This window comes from Physeter macrocephalus, chromosome 19, assembly GCF_002837175.3.
Source record: "Physeter macrocephalus isolate SW-GA chromosome 19, ASM283717v5, whole genome shotgun sequence".
NCBI lineage: Eukaryota > Metazoa > Chordata > Mammalia > Artiodactyla > Physeteridae > Physeter > Physeter macrocephalus.
Genome location: NC_041232.1, coordinates 5,178,933 through 5,197,331, shown reverse-complemented (window position 1 = coordinate 5,197,331; position 18,399 = coordinate 5,178,933). Strand labels below are relative to the sequence as shown.

General features: G+C 54.8%; 1 protein-coding gene and 1 non-coding gene across 8 annotated transcripts in view; one reads left to right on the top strand and one right to left on the bottom strand.

Moving 5' to 3' along the window:
* LOC102986899 (kremen protein 1) overlaps positions 1–18,399 on the top strand; it is a 158,584-nt gene that overhangs the window by 101,041 nt on the left and 39,144 nt on the right. For all 7 annotated transcript variants that reach the window (XR_008615923.1, XM_055080387.1, XM_055080391.1 and 4 more), the window contains one exon: positions 17,959–18,072. Coding sequence is in view for 6 of the 7 variants with exons in the window: in XM_055080387.1 (XP_054936362.1) it covers positions 17,959–18,072 (114 nt within the window). In the remaining variant the exon portion in view is untranslated. The remainder of the gene's footprint in view (positions 1–17,958; positions 18,073–18,399) is intronic.
* On the bottom strand, positions 15,600–15,706 carry LOC112064120 (U6 spliceosomal RNA). Its single transcript, XR_002891373.1, has one exon. It is a non-coding gene; the product is annotated as a U6 spliceosomal RNA (small nuclear RNA).

Below are 18,399 nucleotides of genomic sequence, written 5' to 3'. Positions count from 1 at the left end.
CAAAAAAACACTCATTAATGTGCAAGTACAAACCCAAGGCGCCACCTAGTGGCAGATCTTCCTAATTGCAGGCAGAGTACAACTAAAACTATCCCCAGTTTTAGAAAGAACCGGACCCCTGGGCCAGCAAAGCCAGTCACGATGACAGTAAATAAGCTATTCAGTCTAGTCTTGAGCAAATACAGTAGCCCTCCTAGAGAAAAGTTTTGTATTTCAACATGGGTTTTCCTTGCTTTAGCCCAAGAGATTGGCCAATAAAAGAATGTCAGGCAACAAATAGTAGGAACAAAGGGCCTTTAGAAAACCCCAAATTCTTTCCCAATATTCTCTTTGCCAAAGACCGACTCTTCTGTCTGTCAGGTTCCCAAGCTGCCCAGATTTCTCGTTCTGCAAACTACATACACCATGCCTCAGAGTCACGTGGGTACTTTTTCCTGGGCAGAATATGCCAGGCCGTGCATAAGGAGCTCATCTGAATTCTCCTCTTAGCAACCTACCCTGAGACAAATGCTGCTATCCCCATTTTCCAGGCAAATACACTGAGGCTCAGAGAGGGAAGCAACTTGGCCAAGGTCACACAGTGAGGAAGATACAGGCAGGATCGAAACGTCCTCCTGGCCAAGCTGGGGCTACAGACCCCACAATGTTAGTGCCTTCCTGACAGCAGGCTGCCCTTCTTGCTGGAGGAGTCTAAGCAGGTCAGCTGTGCTCCTGGGAACGTCCCACCAGGGCAGGGCACAAGCAGCCCAGATGGGCCAACGGGCCCCGTCAGGAGGGGGCTGGGCACAGTGCAGGGTCCCAGGGCCAATTTGGGACCTGGACTGTCCCGACCACCTGCTCCAAGCTTCTGCAGCAAGAAGTTGAGTTGCACTCTGTGGTCACTAGCTGTGCAGTTTATCAGCCTCCCTGGCCTCCCTTTCCTGGGCAGAACACCTCTGCATGGGCGGCTGTGATGATGCATGCCGTCTGCAGGCACATAGATAAAGGCTCGGGGCTGACTCAGTAGAAGACAGTCATTGCTGCCCACCCCCCTCCCCATGCTCCTCTCCACCATCCTGTCCTCCTGCGATCTCTCTGCTCTTTCCACATCGCTGTCTGCCTGTGTGGCTACTCTGAGCCCCACCTCTTTCCATGTCAGGCCCGGCTCCTCCCTGCTGATGGCAGTGCTCAGTCTCTCTGTCTCTGTGTGTTTATCTCTGTCTCTAACATTCTCTTTCTCTCTCTCTTATCCTCCCTCTCTCTCTCACCCTCCTCTTCTCTATCTCTGTCTTCCCTCCCCTCCTCCCCTTCTCTTCCTCTTCTTCCCTCCCTGGGATCAGGGGAGGACACAGTCAACTTCAGGTTCTCGTGGCTCCAGCAGGCGGACATGGGGGGCAGCCCCAGCTCTCTGCCAGCTCCTTCCCTCTGGCCAGGGCCCCCACCTCCCCATCACCTCCCTGAACAGCCTCCACTCAGGTGTGTCATGAGTAACCAGAATCCCTGGGCCAGGCCTGCTGAGGACAGGGGCACAGGGTCCTTCCCGAGAGGGGAGGGAGGGGCTGCCTCCCAGGGTATAGCTGGTTCGGAAGCGCAGTTCCTGATCCAGCCCTGGCCCTTGTGGATCCTCTGCCTGCCCAGAGGTGGAGATCCATGTCGAAACTTCACCCCAGCACCCAGGGGCCCTCCCAGGATGCAGGCAATAGCAGCTTTCAGAGCTGGAATTGTAAGAGTTGCCATTTCATATGTGTGCATGAGCGGGCGCACACACACATGAATTTAATTCTTAGGGCAGAGGGTGAATATAATGTGTATACTTTTTGGTATTAATTTTTTTCAAACCATGCAAAAGGATTCACAGTGAAAACTAACACCCTCAGTCCCTCAGTTCACCTTCCCAAAGGCAGCCAGTTAGCAGTTTCTTGTGAATTCTTCTAAAGAAAGTAAGTGCATGATCTGAGTACTTACGGGTAGATATTCCTGCAATTTCCCCCCAATGGCAGCATCCTTTACACACAGCTGCACTTACTTTTTTCACTTAACAACTGATCTTAGAAGTTCCATAATCTAGGGACTTCCCTGGTGGCGCAGTGGTTAAGAATCCGCCTGCCAATGCAGGGGACATGCATTCGAGCCCTGGTCCAGGAAGATCCCACATGCCGCAGAGCAACTATGCCCGTGCGCCACAACTACTGAGCCTGAGCTCTAGAGCCCGCGAGCCACAACTACTGAGCCTGAGTGCCACAACTACTGAAGCCCGCGTGCCTATAGTCTGTGCTCTGCAACAAGAGAAACCACCACAAAGAAAAGTAGCCCCCGCTCGCTGCAACTAGAGAAAAGACCGTGCGCAGCAACGAAGACCCAATGCAGCCAAAAAAAAAAAAGTTCCATAATCTACCTCATCTTTACATATATAAATATATATAGGGCTTCCCTGGTGGCGCAGTGGTTGCGCGTCCGCCTGCCGATGCAGGGGAACCGGGTTCGCGACCCGGTCTGGGAGGATCCCACATGCCGCGGAGCGGCTGGGCCCGTGAGCCATGGCCGCTGAGCCTGCGCGTCCGGAGCCTGTGCTCCGCAACGGGAGAGGCCGCGACAGAGGGAGGCCCGCGTAAAAAAAAAAAAAAAAAAAAAAAAAAAATATATATATATATATATATATATATAAGCCTCATCTTTATCTGTATATGTATATATAATTCACATGCCACAAAACTCATTCTTTAGTATGAACAATTCAGTGGTTTTTAGTATATTCAGAGTTTTGTAACCATCGCCACTAATTTTAGAACATTTTCATCACCCTAAAAAGAAACCCCATACCCACTAGCAGTCACTCCCCATCCCCTGTCCCCAGCCCCTGGCAACCACTAATCTATTTTTTGTCTCTAGGGATTTGCCTATTCTAGACATTTCATATAAATACAATATGTAGCCGTTTGTGTCTGGCTTCTTTCACTCAGCATGATGTTTTCAAGGTTCATCCGTGCTGGAGCATGTATCAGTACCGTGTTCCTTTCAATGGCTGACTAATAATATTCCACTGTATATGTATGCCACATTTCACTTATCTCTGTTCTTTTTACTGGCAATACAGCATTCCACTGATGGGTGTACCTTAATATACTAGTCTCCTGCAAGGGGCATTTAGGTTGTTTCCAGTCTTTTGATACTACGTATAGTATTGCAGTTAATTTCCTTCTGTTCTTTGCAAATATACATGTAAGAAACTTCCTCACTGTGGAATTACTAGGTCAAAGGGAGACACATTTTACCTTCTATTACATATTACCAACTGTGCTCCAAAGAGGGCATATGTGAAGTGACAGTTTCTCCACATCCTTGCCAACTAATTTTATCAAAGATTTTAAGTCCTTACCATCAGTTTTGGAAGGTGCTATCTCATTGTGGTTTTCATCTGAAATTTTTTCTTTTGAGTGAAATTGAATTCCTTTTCATTCTGAGTTGTCTGTTCATAACTTTTGTCTATTTCTCTATTGGGTCATTGATTGATGTTATTGATTTGTAAGAGCTCTTTATATGTGGAGGAAAATAGTCTTTTTTTCTGATTGATATGTTGAAAATTTTTTCCACAGTTAATCATATTCTTCTTCTTTTTTTTTTTTTTTTTTTTTTTTTTTGCGGTACGCGGGCCTTTCACCATCGTGGCCTCTCCTGTTGCGGAGCACAGGCTCTGGACGCTCAGGCTCAGTGGCCATGGCTCATGGGCTCAACCGCTCCGCGGCATGCTCAGGCTCAGTGGCCATGGCTCATGGGCTCAACCGCTCCGCAGCATGTGGGATCTTCCCGGACCGGGGCACGAACCCGTGTCCCCTGCATCGGCAGGCAGACTCTCAACCACTGCGCCACCAGGGAAGCCCATATTATTCTTTTTCAATGCAGAAATTTTTATGTACCCAGTGTATCCTTTATGGCTTCTGGGGTATGTAGTTTTCCTAGTACTCTTAGAAAGATTACGGAAAGGGCCCAACATCTATTTATGATCCATCAGGGGACTGAGACAAATCAACAGATGGCTTCTGCATAGAACGCTGTGAGTGGAAAAGCCCAGTGGACATGTGATCCAGTCTTGGGTTATGGGACACCTTCCTAGAGGCAGGGAGGGGGTGATGTCTGAGCTGTGACAGAAGGGGGAGTGGACATTGGTAGGCAGAGGGGATGGGATGGGATGGGAAAGCCCTGCGGTCCAGCTGGAGAGCCAACCCAACAGGGTTGGCTGGGAGGATGGAGACTCGCTTTGGTGTCCCAGGGTCTGGGACACAGGGAGGATGGGCAGGCCAGGCCACATTCAGTTCCCACCCTGAGGGCAGCAGGGACACTGAAGGTTTCCCTCACAGGGAAATACCTCCAGTCACCTTTGGGAAGATCCCAAAAGACTGGAAGGGTCAGAGAGGAGGTGAGAAGCCACCAAGGAAACTGAGGCCACATCCCATAGAGGGTGGGGAGGCTGGAAGGGACAGAGGAGTGGGCAGATGGAGAGGATCCAGGATTGGCCCCACAGGGCTGGACAGGAGGGCAAGGCAGGGAGAGCCTGGAGTCCAGGTGCTCCAGGGGTGCACATCCCCCATATGCTGTCCATCCACTTATGACTCCCTGGGCCAAGCCACGGGCTAGAAATCCATCTCTTCTGGGTCCAGCAGCTCCATCTGCCTAACAGGGCTTCCCAGGCACAATTTATACCAATGCAGGCAGCCCAGAGCCCATTGGTCAGCCAGTGCTAGGCAAGGGCAGCGGATGGCAGAAGGACCAGCTCCTGCCTCTTAGGGGTGTGGGAGTGTGGGTCTGAGGGAGGCAGAGCCTGTCGTGCAGAGGATGGTGCTGGGCTGGCACCCTGGTCCTGCCCCCTCTGCCTGGTCCCCGCAGGAGCTGAGACCAACAACCTGGGGTCCTCTTCCCCAAGTGCTCTTCTTTCTGTGTCTGTCTGTCTCTTTTTCTGTCTCTCTGTCTTTCCATGTGCCTTTCTCTACATTTCTCTGGCTGACATCTCTCCCTCTGTCTCCAGCTTGCTGGCTCTCTTTCTCTCTTTCTGAGTATCTCTCTATATCTCTATATCTCTCTCTGGCTCTTTCTCTCTCCCTCTCCTCTTCCTCCTCAGAATCACTTCCTCAGAGTGGAGCCCATTCATCCTGGGGGTGTCAGGTGGGGCAGGCCCACATGCTCCTGGCCCAGCAGGCACCTCCTGGGACTGGCAGGGCTGGCAGGCAGCTCCAGGGTCTCCACTCTGAGTGGTTCCTCTTGCCTGTCCTTTGTGCCTGCCAGGTCCATCTAAACCACAGGGACTTGTGGCCACCACTCCAGATGCATCCAGCAGGGAGTAGGTTTCACCTCACTGTGGCCGGGAAAAGGACATGTTCCCACAGAGAAGGGCCTTTCCCTTGGCAGACCTTGTTCCTAGATCCTTGGTCACCAAGCATCCCCCTTACTAGCCTAGAAGTGATTACTAGCCCACTCCTAGTGATTTAGGGTTTAAATGAGGAAGAATCCCTGTTAACTGGGCCCCAACATTTAACAACATTCAATATATCAGTCATTAACACTCTAGTGTAAATGAGCCAACCTCTACCCCCCCAGCTAGGTGGATGTTGCCTAAGGAGACCTCATTAGTCTGTTTTTGCAGGAGGAGAGATGTAGAAAAAGAAGCAGAGCCAGGGATACCCAAAGAAGAGAGGTAGGGCAAAGGTGGGGGGCAGAAAGGAGAGGATTTGTGGGCAAGGAACCAGAGGAAGGGAAGTGGGACAAACATTGTTAAGGAGAAGGCCTCTTATCTGTCCATTTCTTCACAGTCAACAAAGCACAGTCACAGGAAAGTCCCCAAGTCTTGTATCCCTCCCTCCCCTGGTTTCCAGATGGGGGCACTGAGGCCCAGAGAGAAGAGACTCACTGTAGATCATGCAGACATCCCCGTGTCCTAACTCCAAATACAGGTGCCCTGGCTGCCAGCCTGTCGTTCTCCCCTGACCCAAGGTGCCGGCCTCTCCTCCTGAGGATTCCTGTGGAGGGCAGGAAAGCCCTCTCTCAGAGCCCTAATTTATGATTTTCCGACAGCTTCCTTCCTCCCATCACCCCTTCCAGCTCCAGTCCCAGCTCCATGAGGAAGGAATGAACTGGGTGAGAACGGCAGCTCCATGGAGCATAAATAACTTGGCTGGGCAGCTGCAGGCTCTCCCGGTCCCCCAGCATCCCCGCCCTGGCCCAGCGAGGGGCCGCAGGGCCAGGCCTCCAGATCAAAGGCACAGAAAGCGGGCATTGTTCCCTAACCTGGAAGGCCGGCCCACCGGCCCTGCCCTTTGTCTGGGCAGAGGCTTCGAGGGCGCTGGCGCTGACTGGGCCCCTGGGGGCTGCCGCCACAGACTCCGGTACCCCCAGGCCTCTAGGGCTGCTCCCTCCCCTATAGAATGGGCACGACATGGGTACAGATCAACTGGGGCACCTGGGCTCACACAAGCTGGTGTGCAAGCAGGGCTAATTTTATGGGCCCCCCCACCCCGAGCCGGGGAGACTGTCCTTGGGACATAGGCAGAGGGAAGAGGCCCTTAGCACAGGCTCCAGGGGCAGTTCACGGGGAAGGGAGGCTGCGACCCAGGTTTGTTTGCTGTTAGAAGAACAGCATTTCCTGTTTGGATTAGGCCGGCTGGATGTGTCAGTGAATACACACCAGAAGGGCTGTGTTTCCCAGACCCCATGGCCTGCTCCCGGGGTGTGTGTGTGCGTGTGTGTGTGTGTGTGTGTGTGTGTGTGTGTGTGTGTGTGTGTGTGTATCCTCGGCTCCCGACGGGAGTCTAAATCTGAGCTGAGTTCTCTTTTTGCCCAAAGAAACCCCCTTGCAGGGTCAGAGGGCAACAGTGTGGCCTAATGGGTAAGTGCAGAGGCCGGCACCCATCACTCACCAGCCGTGGGCCCTGCACCTGGGGATAATATGGAGGCCTCCCGGGTGTGGGAGAAGAGGGCAGGCGACAATGCAAGCAAAATGCTTAGCACAGCGCCTGGCACACGGTCAGCGCTCAGACCGGACCGGAAGCTGCTGTTGTTACTGGCGGTTGTGGTTCGGTCTTGGCAGCTGAGAAGATCGGCCCCCCAGGGAAGAGGCCCCACCCACAGGGGCCTTGAGCCAGCGGGCCCCTCTCCTCCCCATCTCAGCAAACACTGAAACCTCAAATGACCAAACCCAGGTCCCTGCAGTATTTCCTGCCCTTCCTGCTCAGGGGGTAAAGAGGACCAGAAAATAGGCTGATATCCACCAGGAGAGTGTGCCCTCAAAAGGGGCCTTCATACTGTGCCCCAGGACCACCGCGCAGAGACCCAAAGCTTTAAAAACTTCCTTGTTTTTTGTTTGTTTAATTGAAGTATGGTTGATTTACAATGTTGTGTTAGTTTCTGGTTTGTGTTAGGTTCTGGTGTACAGGCAAGTGATTCAGTTATATATATATATATATATATATATATATTGTTTTTCAGATTATTTTCCATTATAGCTTATTACAAGATATTGAATATAGTTCCCTATGCTATACAGTAGGACCTTGTTGTTTATCTATCTTATATAAAGTAGTGTGTATCTGTTAATCCCAAACTCCTAATTTATCCCTCCCCTGCTTTCCCCTTTGGTAACCATAGGTTTGTTTTCTATGTCTGTGAGTCTGTTTCTGTTTTGTAAATAAGTTCATTTGTACCATTTTTTTAGAATCTACATGTAAGTGATATCATATGGTATTTGCCTTTCTCTCTCTGACTTACTTTTCTTAGTATGATAATCTCTAGGTCCATCCATGTTTCTGTAAATGACAATATTTCATTCTTTTTTATGGTTGAGTAATATTCCATGGTATATATGTGCCACATCTTCTTTATCCATTCATCTGTCGATGGACACTTAGGTTGCTTCCATGTCTTAAAACTGCCTTGTTTTTTCAGGCAAGGAAATGAGGCTCCGAGAGGGGAGGTGACTTGTCCCGGGTCATACAGTGTCCAGTGGTTGCTCTGGAATTGACACCTAGGCCTATGGGGTGCTGAGCCTATGTGGTAACCACCAGGCTGCACTGGCATGGGGGTCTAGCTGTAGTTTTAAATAAATATCCTGGACCAAGGGACCCCAGCCTCAGTAAGGATAGGACCCTTTCTGATGTCAAAATGTTGATAACAGCTTTTCCTGGGAGCATCCATTGCTGGAGAAATCCGCAGTGGCCTGGAGCACCCACGAGTTTGGTGATAAAGGAACATGTATGCCATTCATCACAGGAGCATCTCAGACACGTTGCAAACAGATGTGGTAGTGCCTCCTTATTCTGTGGCCCTCCTGGGCCTTCCCAGGACAGAAGCCACTGCCCAGCACTTCCCCTTCCTAAAGAGCTGCATACCCTCCAAAGCGCCCTTTGGGGTGTTGGGTTTTGATCGTGGCCACCTGACCAGGCCTCAGATGGGCCTGGGACCATCTCATGAGAGGGCCCCTTGAGAGTGACAAGTTATCCAGAGGATTAAGTAACTGATCTACTTGTGTCAAAAATAAGAGCTAACCAGAGAGGTGCAAAGCTGCTTTTTTTGGGGGTCAGACAGATGGCACATAGAGGTGCCCAAAAATCACAGATGGAAGGGAGGGAGGCAGCTCCCCTAGGGGGGCAAAGTTGGCACCATGATGATGTTGTTGGAGGATGTGAGGAGCCCTTGGGGGAACCACGTGAAGCAGGGGACTGTGGGGGCCAAGGCATATCTCATTCCTGCACACACCCCATAAGGAACGTGCAACTGTTCTCCTTACAAAGAGAAACTGAGGCTCAGAGAGGGGCAGGCCTTGCCCAAGATAACACGGGTAGAGGGGGCAGACGGAGGGTTTGAACCCAACTCTCACTGCCTGCCCCCTCGGCGGACAGGGGTCGGCTCTCTCCACTGGCACACCCTCCCCCCTGTGACTCAGCCCAGGGCCCTGTGCTGCTCTGGTGAGTCTAGGAGAGGTAGTCCCAGGAATCAGAGGTCAGGGCCAGCATGCCCTTCTTGCTGGAGTGTTTCTAGCGGAGATCCTAGATCTGGACAAGCCACAGCAGGATCCCGTAGGACAGGTCCCCGGTGCACTGCCAGGGTGGTAGGGGCTTCACCAGCCTGGGACTGCCTGCTGCCCATCAGTTCTGGCAGAAGGGAGTGGGGGGGAGGTCAGAGACTGTCCTGGAGTTTGGGGAGGGTCTGGGTGCCCTCTGATGAGAACATAAACACACACTCCTGTCACAGACACATACATCACACACATGCACACAGGCATCACACATTTCACATGCCCCCATCACACCTGCACACATATGTATCACACACACATACCATACTTTCACACACTTTGGTGGGATTCACATGTACCCCAGATGAAGTAACTCCATGTACCCCAGATGAAGTAACTCCACTGTAAGCCAGTCCTTTCCTTGTCACTGATGGGGAAACCCAGGCCCAGAGCAACTGATGCCTGCACTCTTCCTTAATTGTGCTAAAGAGCTGACACCCCCTCTGAAGTCAGGAGACCTGGATTTGAATCCTAGCTCTTCCAACCACTGATGGGGTGCTTTAGGCAGATGACATCTCCTCTCTGCCTCAGTTTCTCCATCTGTAAAATGGTGATAAGAGTGGACATTGACTTTATGGGGTCAGCCCAGGTCTTCTCCCAGGGCGACTATGAGTGCCTGGGCCTCCTTTTTTCTCTCTGTAAAATGGGGATAATTGTGCCCACCTCACCCAGAGTGGTTTGAAGATTAAACCGAAAGAGGATGTGAAGCGGAGGTGAGGTGCCCTGCACACAGTGGCGCTCACTGCTCAGGAAGCCTTTGTTTCACGGATGGACCGTCCCTCGTGGCTCGGGAACTGGAACCCTCAAAAATGTTGAGAAGGGATGAGGCCCCCGCATCATTAGCCCAGGCTTGTTGGGTTTGGGTCCTGGCTGCGTCTGAAACCGTGGCCTGGCCTCAGCTCCCCACTTTGCAACACGTGGGAGGGCACCTCGAAACTGGCACCGCACCCCCAAAAGGGCCACGCGGCGCAGGGCTCAGGTGGGCACCTGGTGGCCTTCCTGGCGGGGGCGCCCGGCCCCCCGGGGCTCCTTCCGGGTTGGCAGCGGCGGCGCAAGGGGCGGGGGGCCGCGCGGAGGGGCCGGGCGAGGCCGGGAACGCGCGCCCCCGCCCCGCGCCCGCCTCCCGCCCGCCCTCCTGCCGCTGCGCTGGGAACCGGGATCCGCGCGTCCTGGGCGGCTGGCTGCGCGGGCTGGGACGCCAGGCTGGGGGCGACGGCGAGGGGCCGCGCGCGGAGGGCGCCGGGCGCAACATGGGCGGCCCGCGGGCCTGGGCGCTGCTTTGCTTCGGGCTCCTTCTCCCGGGAGGCAGCGCCGCGTGGAGCGTTGGGGGAGCCCCGTTCTCTGCACGCAGGTAAGGGCTGCCCCTACCCCCAGCACCACCTCTGTGCCCTGCCAGCCCGGGGTTGGGGACAGAGACTCCAGGTACCGCCCCCCCCCTCAACTCCGTGCAAGCCCGGGATTGGGAAAGGGACCCGGTTCCCCACCTCATTGCCAGCCCGGGTTGGGGCAGGAACCCTGGGCCTCCCCGCTATCTGGCAGAAGCTCCAGGCCCTGCGGGGGTCCCCTACTTCACGTATACGGAGTCGGCAGTCCCCTGACAGCCTTCTCCACCCCCCACCACTTCACCTCCAGAGCCCCAGGGGGTGGTTTCCTCCGAGGGAGGAAACCAAGACTTCCTCCACCGTCTCCCTAGAGGCCCCTTCCTGCACATAGGAGAAGCCCAGGACACCCTCTAGCTGACACTTGGGGGACCCTCCCCGCTTTACTCTGCTCCTGGATTTTTTTAAGTATCCCAGCTATTTATTTCCCTCAAAGGAAGAAGACTGGGGTGGAGTTTCACAGACGGAGGGTCAGTGTCGGCCCCCAGGGACCTGGCATTTTGGACTGCGCTGGGAGCAAGTGCTCTGTCTTCCTGCTGCTCTTTCAGGAGCAGGGAGCATTCTATCTGGTGGTGTTTATGGAGCATCTCCCAGTACCAGTGAGGGGGCCCTTTATGTGCAGTGTTCAAGGATTGAATGAGGTCGGGAACACTTGTCCCCATTTAGCAGATGAGCAAATTGAGGCCCCAGAGAATTAACATAATCTTCTAGGCTTATTGACCATTAATAGAAGAACTGGGATTCAAATCTGTGTCTTTCTGGCCTTGGTGACACTGTTTGAACCTACCCAGGCCCCTGTCCTGGCTGTAGCCCCTGCCCCTGCTGGGGTCCCCTTTCGAGGGCCAGCCGCCACTGTTGTCTGAGGCAGACAATACGGAGTAGCCAGGCCTCTCCAGGCCTTTTCATCCCATTCAAAGGCCTGCCCGGCCCCCACCCCCTACGGGCTCAATTCTTTAATTCTTTTCAGAAATTCCCTTTTCCCAGTGGTCAGGGGCCAGCGTGCCCCCGCTGGGCTAGCAAGAGCAGGTGACATGGGCAGGGCTGGAGGGCAGAGGTGGCCGTGGCATCAGAGGCCAGAGGAGCAGTTGTCTTGAGACAGGGACTGATGGCTGGCAGATGTCACAGCCACCACCATGCATGCTGACCTGGGCTGGCATTTCACCTGTACCTATCGCCTCCAGAATCTTCCCTACTGCCATGGGAGGCACACATTTTTATGGTCCTCATTTCATAGAGGAGGAAGGTGAGGCTCAGAGAGGGGACATGACCTGCCTAGGGCAAGGATGTGAACCCCCAGGGTCCCCAGTGTCAAGCTCAGGATGATGGTTGAGAAGGCATAAGGCCTGGACTGCCCTTCAGCCAGTCCATTGCCTCCCAGCCTGGGCTCCTTGGCCCCCCAGGACTTGCTATGTGGGAGCAGGATGGTGTCTGTGGGCAGGTATCTGGTGGTCACTGGCCACCCCATCTGGTCATAGAAGGCTCACAGTGGCCTGAGCATCACAAAAGCTCTGTAGGCAATGCTGTCGCTCCCATTTTACAGATAAGAAAACCAAGGCCTAGAGAGGAAAAGGCACCTCAATCTAAGTCAGTCACTTTCCAGATCCAGTGTACTTTTCACCCCAGCAGCTCTCCTGGAGGAGGGCGAACTTTTGTCAGCTTGGGGAGCTGAGAAAGGTCTGCAGGTCGTGGTTAGGAATTAGGGGCTCTGGTCTCAGATAAAGCAGGGTTTTATTCCTGGCTCTGTCACCCACTCAATGTGTGACCTCAGGCAGGTCTCTTCAGGGCCCCAGGTCTCAGTTCCCCTCTTCCCTCCCCTCATCCCCTGCACACAGGCCTCTTCTGAGGACAGTCCCCCACGGGAGGAACCAGTGCAGGGCCTGATGTACAGTGGTTCCTGCTATGACCAACATTAAGTGAGGGGAGGGACCCCTAGCCAGAGGAATCTGTGGTTCTTGGCTACCAGGACCTCCCCTTGTGGCCCTGTCCCAGCATCATTGGAGACAGCATGGGGATGTTGCTCCCCATCAGCCCTCCCTCCACCCCTATCCCGGTGCCCCAGGCACCCCTTGGCAGCCAAGAGACCAGAGGGAGAAAAGAGGCTTTGTGCCTGGGGAGGGGGAGGCCCGGGAAGGCATCCAAGGGGCCGCCCCCAGGCCCAAGAATGTGGCAAGACTTTGAGACCCCCGGAACCAGGGTGTCCGGGGCTGTGCACAGCTGCCTTGTCTCGCCCTTGCCCCTGTCTGCCCCCCCAGTCCCTGCTGGGGGTGCTTCCTGCCCCTCTGAGGGCCCTTCCAGCCTTTAATGACCCATCTCAGTGTCTCAACGCTGTGGCTCTAGAGTTGAAGCCGTCACCGGTGTCCTGGTCCAGGCTTCTTCCCCTGCAGTACTGGCTTCCTTTGGGCAATTCCAGGAATCAAGGAGAGTGGAGAATTTTCTTCCCCACCCCCTCCCTTGGGAGCTCAGATCCCAGCTCTTTACCCACAGGGGTGACCTGGGTAGGTGACTTCTCTTGGGGCCTCAGTTTCCACTTGATAAAATGCAGAGCCTGACAATCCCTATCCCAAAGTCAAGGGGAGGACCTTGTGTGGAAGGTACAGTGCTGGTATCCCTCAGGGAAGCCCCTGGACCACAGCCGCCTGGTGTGGGCCCTATGTCACGGTCCAGGAACAAGAACTACCAAAAGCCGTCAGCGCTGCGCTAAGGGCTTTGCGTGAAATCTCCCTTGCAGGAGGAGTGTCTGCTGTCCCCATTTGCAGATGGACAAAATGAGGCCCCGAGTGGGTCAGGACCTCGTCCAAGGTCACCAACTTAAGAAGCAGCAGAGCCAGTGTGTGGGGTTCGCCTCTGGTGTGGGGTTCTGGCTCTGTTCACCCCACCCCCACGCTGTGGGTCTTCTTTCTCTCCTCTCCTTTTCATAGCGGCCCTTGGCCCCCAGCCCGCTTGGCTGCCTCCTGCAATTAGCCCCTATCACTGTTCCGGATCACAGCCCTGGGCCGTGTGGAGACAAAGTCCCCTGAGCTCCTCGTGGCAGGGGGTGGAGGGCAGATGTGGGGGGGCCCTTGTGGGGGAGGCCAATGCCAGGCCGAGCTGGTCTGGCCTGTTTTCTCTCCTCCCGGCAGCCTCTGGAGGCCCAGGAGGTGCTGAGTGGGCAGAAGTGGCAGGCCCAGGAGAGGGGTGCTGCCTCCTCCCAGCCCCTGCCATTGTCCCATCCCACAGGAGGTAACCCAGCCTCATCGGGTTCCTGGGCAGCTTATCACTAACCACGCCCCAGAAAAGAAGCTCCCAAGGACAGCAGGATGGGGGCGGGGCCTCCAAGGACTGCGCCCATCTCTGGGAACCTGGGTCCTGGCTCCTCTGCCCAGGGCCACTCTCTGTTCTCAGTCATTCAGCAAACCTCCCTGAGCGCCCCCGGACTGAGCCCCATACTGGCTTGGTCCCCGCCAGCGCCCTCCCCCAGCACCGTCGGGGGAGGAAAAAACTCAGGGCTGCTGTGAGTGGCTGAGGGGGGCCCCTGCAGGTGCCCAACTGTGCCCAGAGCCTCAGGACTGAGACCCAGAGGATGAATAGGAGTTTGCTGGAGCAGGGAGAGGGCTTTCCAGGCAGAGGGAATCTCCTACGCAAAGATCTGAGGTGGGGAGAAGACGCGCATGGGAGGGAGGGCAGGAAGGAGGAAGGGCAGCAGCCCAAGTGTGCAGGACCCAGCGGTCAGGGGTTGCAGGGTGACGGGCAGCGTGGTGGGCTGTGGACTTCAGGCCAGCAGCACCCCTGGAAAGTGGACGGAGGGGTGGGCGGGTGGCAGAGCCAGGCTAGGACCCTGTGGAGGAGCTCGGGCTTATCCTGGCAGCAGTGGGTCTGGGTCTTTAAGGCCAGGGAGAGGCAGCGCGTAATTATTGGTGACCCCCCAGGTGGAGGGCACGAGGGGCTGACCTTGAACCCCACCTGGCCAGAGTGTCCCCTCCTGTCTAAAATGTCTGCTAGCCGGCCATCAGCTCCGTGTCTCCTAAGCAGGGGATTCAAGCAAACTCCAGATGGTGGGAAATAAACCAGGGAACCAGGCAGCAACTCACATGGGGAAGATTTTAAGTAAGAAGAAGAAAAGAATTGTTTTCTCTAGCTCCCCCGTGGTCAAAAGAATTGCTAGGGCAATTGTGGGCAGTCACAGGCCTGCCTCCCCCAGTCCAGTCCAGGGGCTGGCTGGGCATGGGGGGTGTGTGCACACATGTGTGTGAGGGTGCACGGCTCTGTGTCTGCAGGTGTGGGCCCGAGTGCAAGTTGGACAGTCATTTCTGTGGTTATGTGTCCTGCCAGATTGACCTTGGTCTGATTGCGTGCTGTAGTGTGTGTGTGCGCGCACGCTTATGTGGGTCTGTGTGTGCACATGGACACATGTGTCTGGAAGTTGTATATGTGAATGTGTCTGTGCTTTCATGTCTGCATGTGTGTGTGCATATTGGTGTGTGTGCATATTGATGTGTATGCATGTGTGTGAGTCTGTACACCGGCATGGAGTCTTCAGTCCGTGCCCAGGGCCCTCCTCCTGTGTCCCATGCTCTGGCCGTCCTCTGCCCAGGTTGCTCCCTCCCTCCCTTCTTCCTCCACTCACAGAGCCCCTGGGCTAGCCTGGGGGACATCACACAGGCTCAGGGAGCCCCTGAGTCCCCCTGAACTTGTACCCCAAGTTTTATGCATTTTGGGGGGGAGGAGCGACAACTCACATCAGTCTCCAAAGGGGCTTATGTCCCCCCCAAACAAGATCCCAGTGGGTTTTAAACCACAGCTCTGGGGACCCAGAGGCTCTCACGGGTGGGGGGGGCCTTTTTTTTTTTTAACATCTTTATTGGAGTATAATTGCTTTACAGTGGTGTGTTAGTTTCTGCTTTATAACAAAGTGAATCAGCTATATATATACATATATCCCCATATCCCCTCCCTGTTGTGTCTCCCTCCTACTCTCCCTATCCCACCCCTCTAGGTGGTCACAAAACACGGAGCTCATCTCCCTGTGCTATGCGGCTGCTTCCCACTAGCTGTCTGTTTTACATTTGGTAGTGTATATATGGCCATGCCACTCTCTCACTTCGTCCCAGCTTACCTTTCCCACTCCCCGTGTCCTCAAGTCCATTCTCTACGTCTGCGTCTTTATTCCTGTCCTGCCCCTAGGTTCTTCAGAACCATTTTTTTTTTAAAATATGGAATGCTTCACAAATTTGCGTGTCATCCTTGCACAGGGGCCATGCTAATCTTCTCTGTATCGTTCCTATTTTAGTATATGTGCTGCCGAAGCGAGCACTGAGGGGCCTTTTTGAAATGCATCTTTTTAAACTTATAAAATCCCCACTTGCTCATTAGGAGAAACATTTCCAGCCTGTGGTTAAGAGCGCAAGCCCTGGGGTTAGAAGAAGCTGAGTTCCAACCGTGACTGTGTCGCTCATCGTGGGTGCCCGGGGCACATCCCAGACCCCAGAGCCTCAGTCTTCCCATCTGTAAAGTGGCACTTATAATTAGGTGTGTGGAAGGCCCTGGGCACAGCTCCTGGCATGGTAAACGGAGGCTGCTGTGAGCACAGGGGACTGAGTGGATGGAACTCATCTAGGCATGTGATTTTTCCTCACTTAATACACACATAGGGAATTCCCTGGCGTCCAGCGGTTAGGACTCCGTGCTTTCACTGCCAAGGGCCGGGGTTCAATCCCTGGTTGGGGAACTAATGTCCCACAAGCCTCATAGCGTGGCCAAATAAAATAAAAAAAAAAAATACACACATAGCTTTATATGTACACACATTTACAGTCTTTTGGCTTTCTCTGCTTTTCATGCATTAATAGAAATGTCATTCTCTTGGTCCACACATAGTTTTTCCCCCTTAACCAGGCACATGGAGACCTCAGACTCTGTCACAGCACCTGGTTCTCTGTGTCTAGGGGTCCCACTTAGGCTGTTCCAGTTTTGCGCCATTCCTGACAGTGCTGTAACAAGCGCCTGGCACCTCTGCTGTGGATTCCCTGGCCGAGGGCTCTTTTGAGCTCCTGCCCCATCGCTGGGCTGATCAGAGCCACCCTTCTCTGGCTTTCCCACCTCCGTGCGGTCCGCCAGGGTGTTTCCTCCTCCTGGACTGATTTCAGCGTGACACAGAACGGTGAAGGGACTTCCGCAGAGTCCCATAGCGAGTTTGTCAACTGGTCCCCGCCAAAGGCTTTCTCCTTCAGGTGGGCTGGGTGGGGGTGGGGCCGCAGCTGCAGGGCTGGGTTTCCGAGGTGGCAGGCACCTCCGTGATGGCTGGGACATTCCAGGTGCTCACCAGCCCTCAGCAGTGCACGGGGTCACGGGCCTGCGTTTTTTTGCTGGTGCTGGGAAAGGAGTGACCGTTTCAGGTGACCCTTCTCAGCTTGAGCCCCCACCCCACCAGACTTTCCTTTGTGACCTGGAGCCCAGGGTCAGCAGGTTCCCAGGCTGAGGCCTTCACAGAGCCACAGACCGTGGCTCAGGAGGTGGGGAGGAGACGGGAGCTGACGGGGCCTCTGGGATGGAGGTGGGGGCCAGGCTGAGCCGTCCACATTCCTGGGTTCAAATCCAGATCCGCCATGCACCAGCTCTTTAACATGAACAATTGTCTTCCCCTCCCTGAGCCTCAGTTTACCCCTCTGTTAAATGGGGGGGGGGTTCCTGGTTCACTGTGGGAAGATGATGTAAATACCTTTAGCATACAGTAGGTGCTCAGTATGTGCAGTGCAAGATGATTATTCTTTGGCATTTGAAAAAGTCAGTCCTCCATGCTTGGGATATTGATTGTGCATCCCAGCTGTCACACAGAGGGGACCTGAGGATAAGTGAGACAGAGCTTCTTTCTCACATGCCTCAGGGAGGGAGGGGGCAGACATGAATCACCAACTTAATTCAGCATGACAGGGATACAGTGCGCTTAGGATCCCAGGCAGGGAACCATCGCTTCTATTCAGATTGGGGTGGAGGTGGAAGAGGACAAGGGAAGAGGTGACAGCACACTGGGGCTTCAAAGGTAGGCGGTGTCAGGAAGAGAATTGGGGGAAGGGTGCTCCAGGCATCAGGTCCAGCATGAGCAAAGGCCTGGAGGTGAGGGATCCACAGCAGGAGTGGGAGCAGGAGACTTGGAGGGCTGAGGGTAGGGCTAGGCAAGGGACACCGCCAGGTTTCCATTGTCTGACCCTCCCTCTGGGGAGAGAGTGAGGGGAAAGACACTCACTCACTGCCCTTGTCCAGGTGGGAGGTGGGAGGCAGTGGTGGCCTGGACGGGTCAGGGTTGGAAAGGAGATGCTGAGGAGGAAGATGCCCTGCTCCCGTCTGGCCCCCTGCAGCTCATTCCCCAAGACCTCCAAGAGCACCCAGCACAGCTGTCCCCGCCAGGGTTCTGGAATTCACTGCTCAGCCACTTCAGCTCAGAGACTCCCACCAGGGCCCAAAGAACTCGGAGAGCTTAGGGGTCTCCCTGCCTGGAGACTCGGGGCTCCCAGAGAGAACATGGGCTGCACGTGGCACCTGAGCTTTCTCTCTGCTGGTCTGTTTCAGGAACTGGTGCTCATACGTGGTGACCCGCACCATCTCGTGCCACGTGCAGAATGGCACCTACCTGCAGCGCGTGCTGCAGAATTGCCCCTGGCCCATGAGCTGCCCTGGGAACAGGTGAGCGAGACCATGTGGAGCAGGAGCTGCTGGCGTTCCCGCTGTGGGCATGGCCTGGTCGAAGAGCTGGTGCTGGGGCTGGGACCCAGTGCAGGAGATGCCTGGGACCCCAAGGGTGGGCGGACAAAGGGACCATTGTCCATTCCCAGCGCCTCCCCTTGGCTCTTGGGCCTTCCTGCGGGGAGGGATTCCAGCATTCACCTGGACGCCTTCGCTCAGTGAGCGTTCACCACTGGGGACAGTCTAGCCCAGCTTGCAGGGGCTTCCTGTCCAGTTGGTTTCTAGATCCCCCCGGCTCGGGGCTGGAGAGGGAATGGAAGGGCTGAG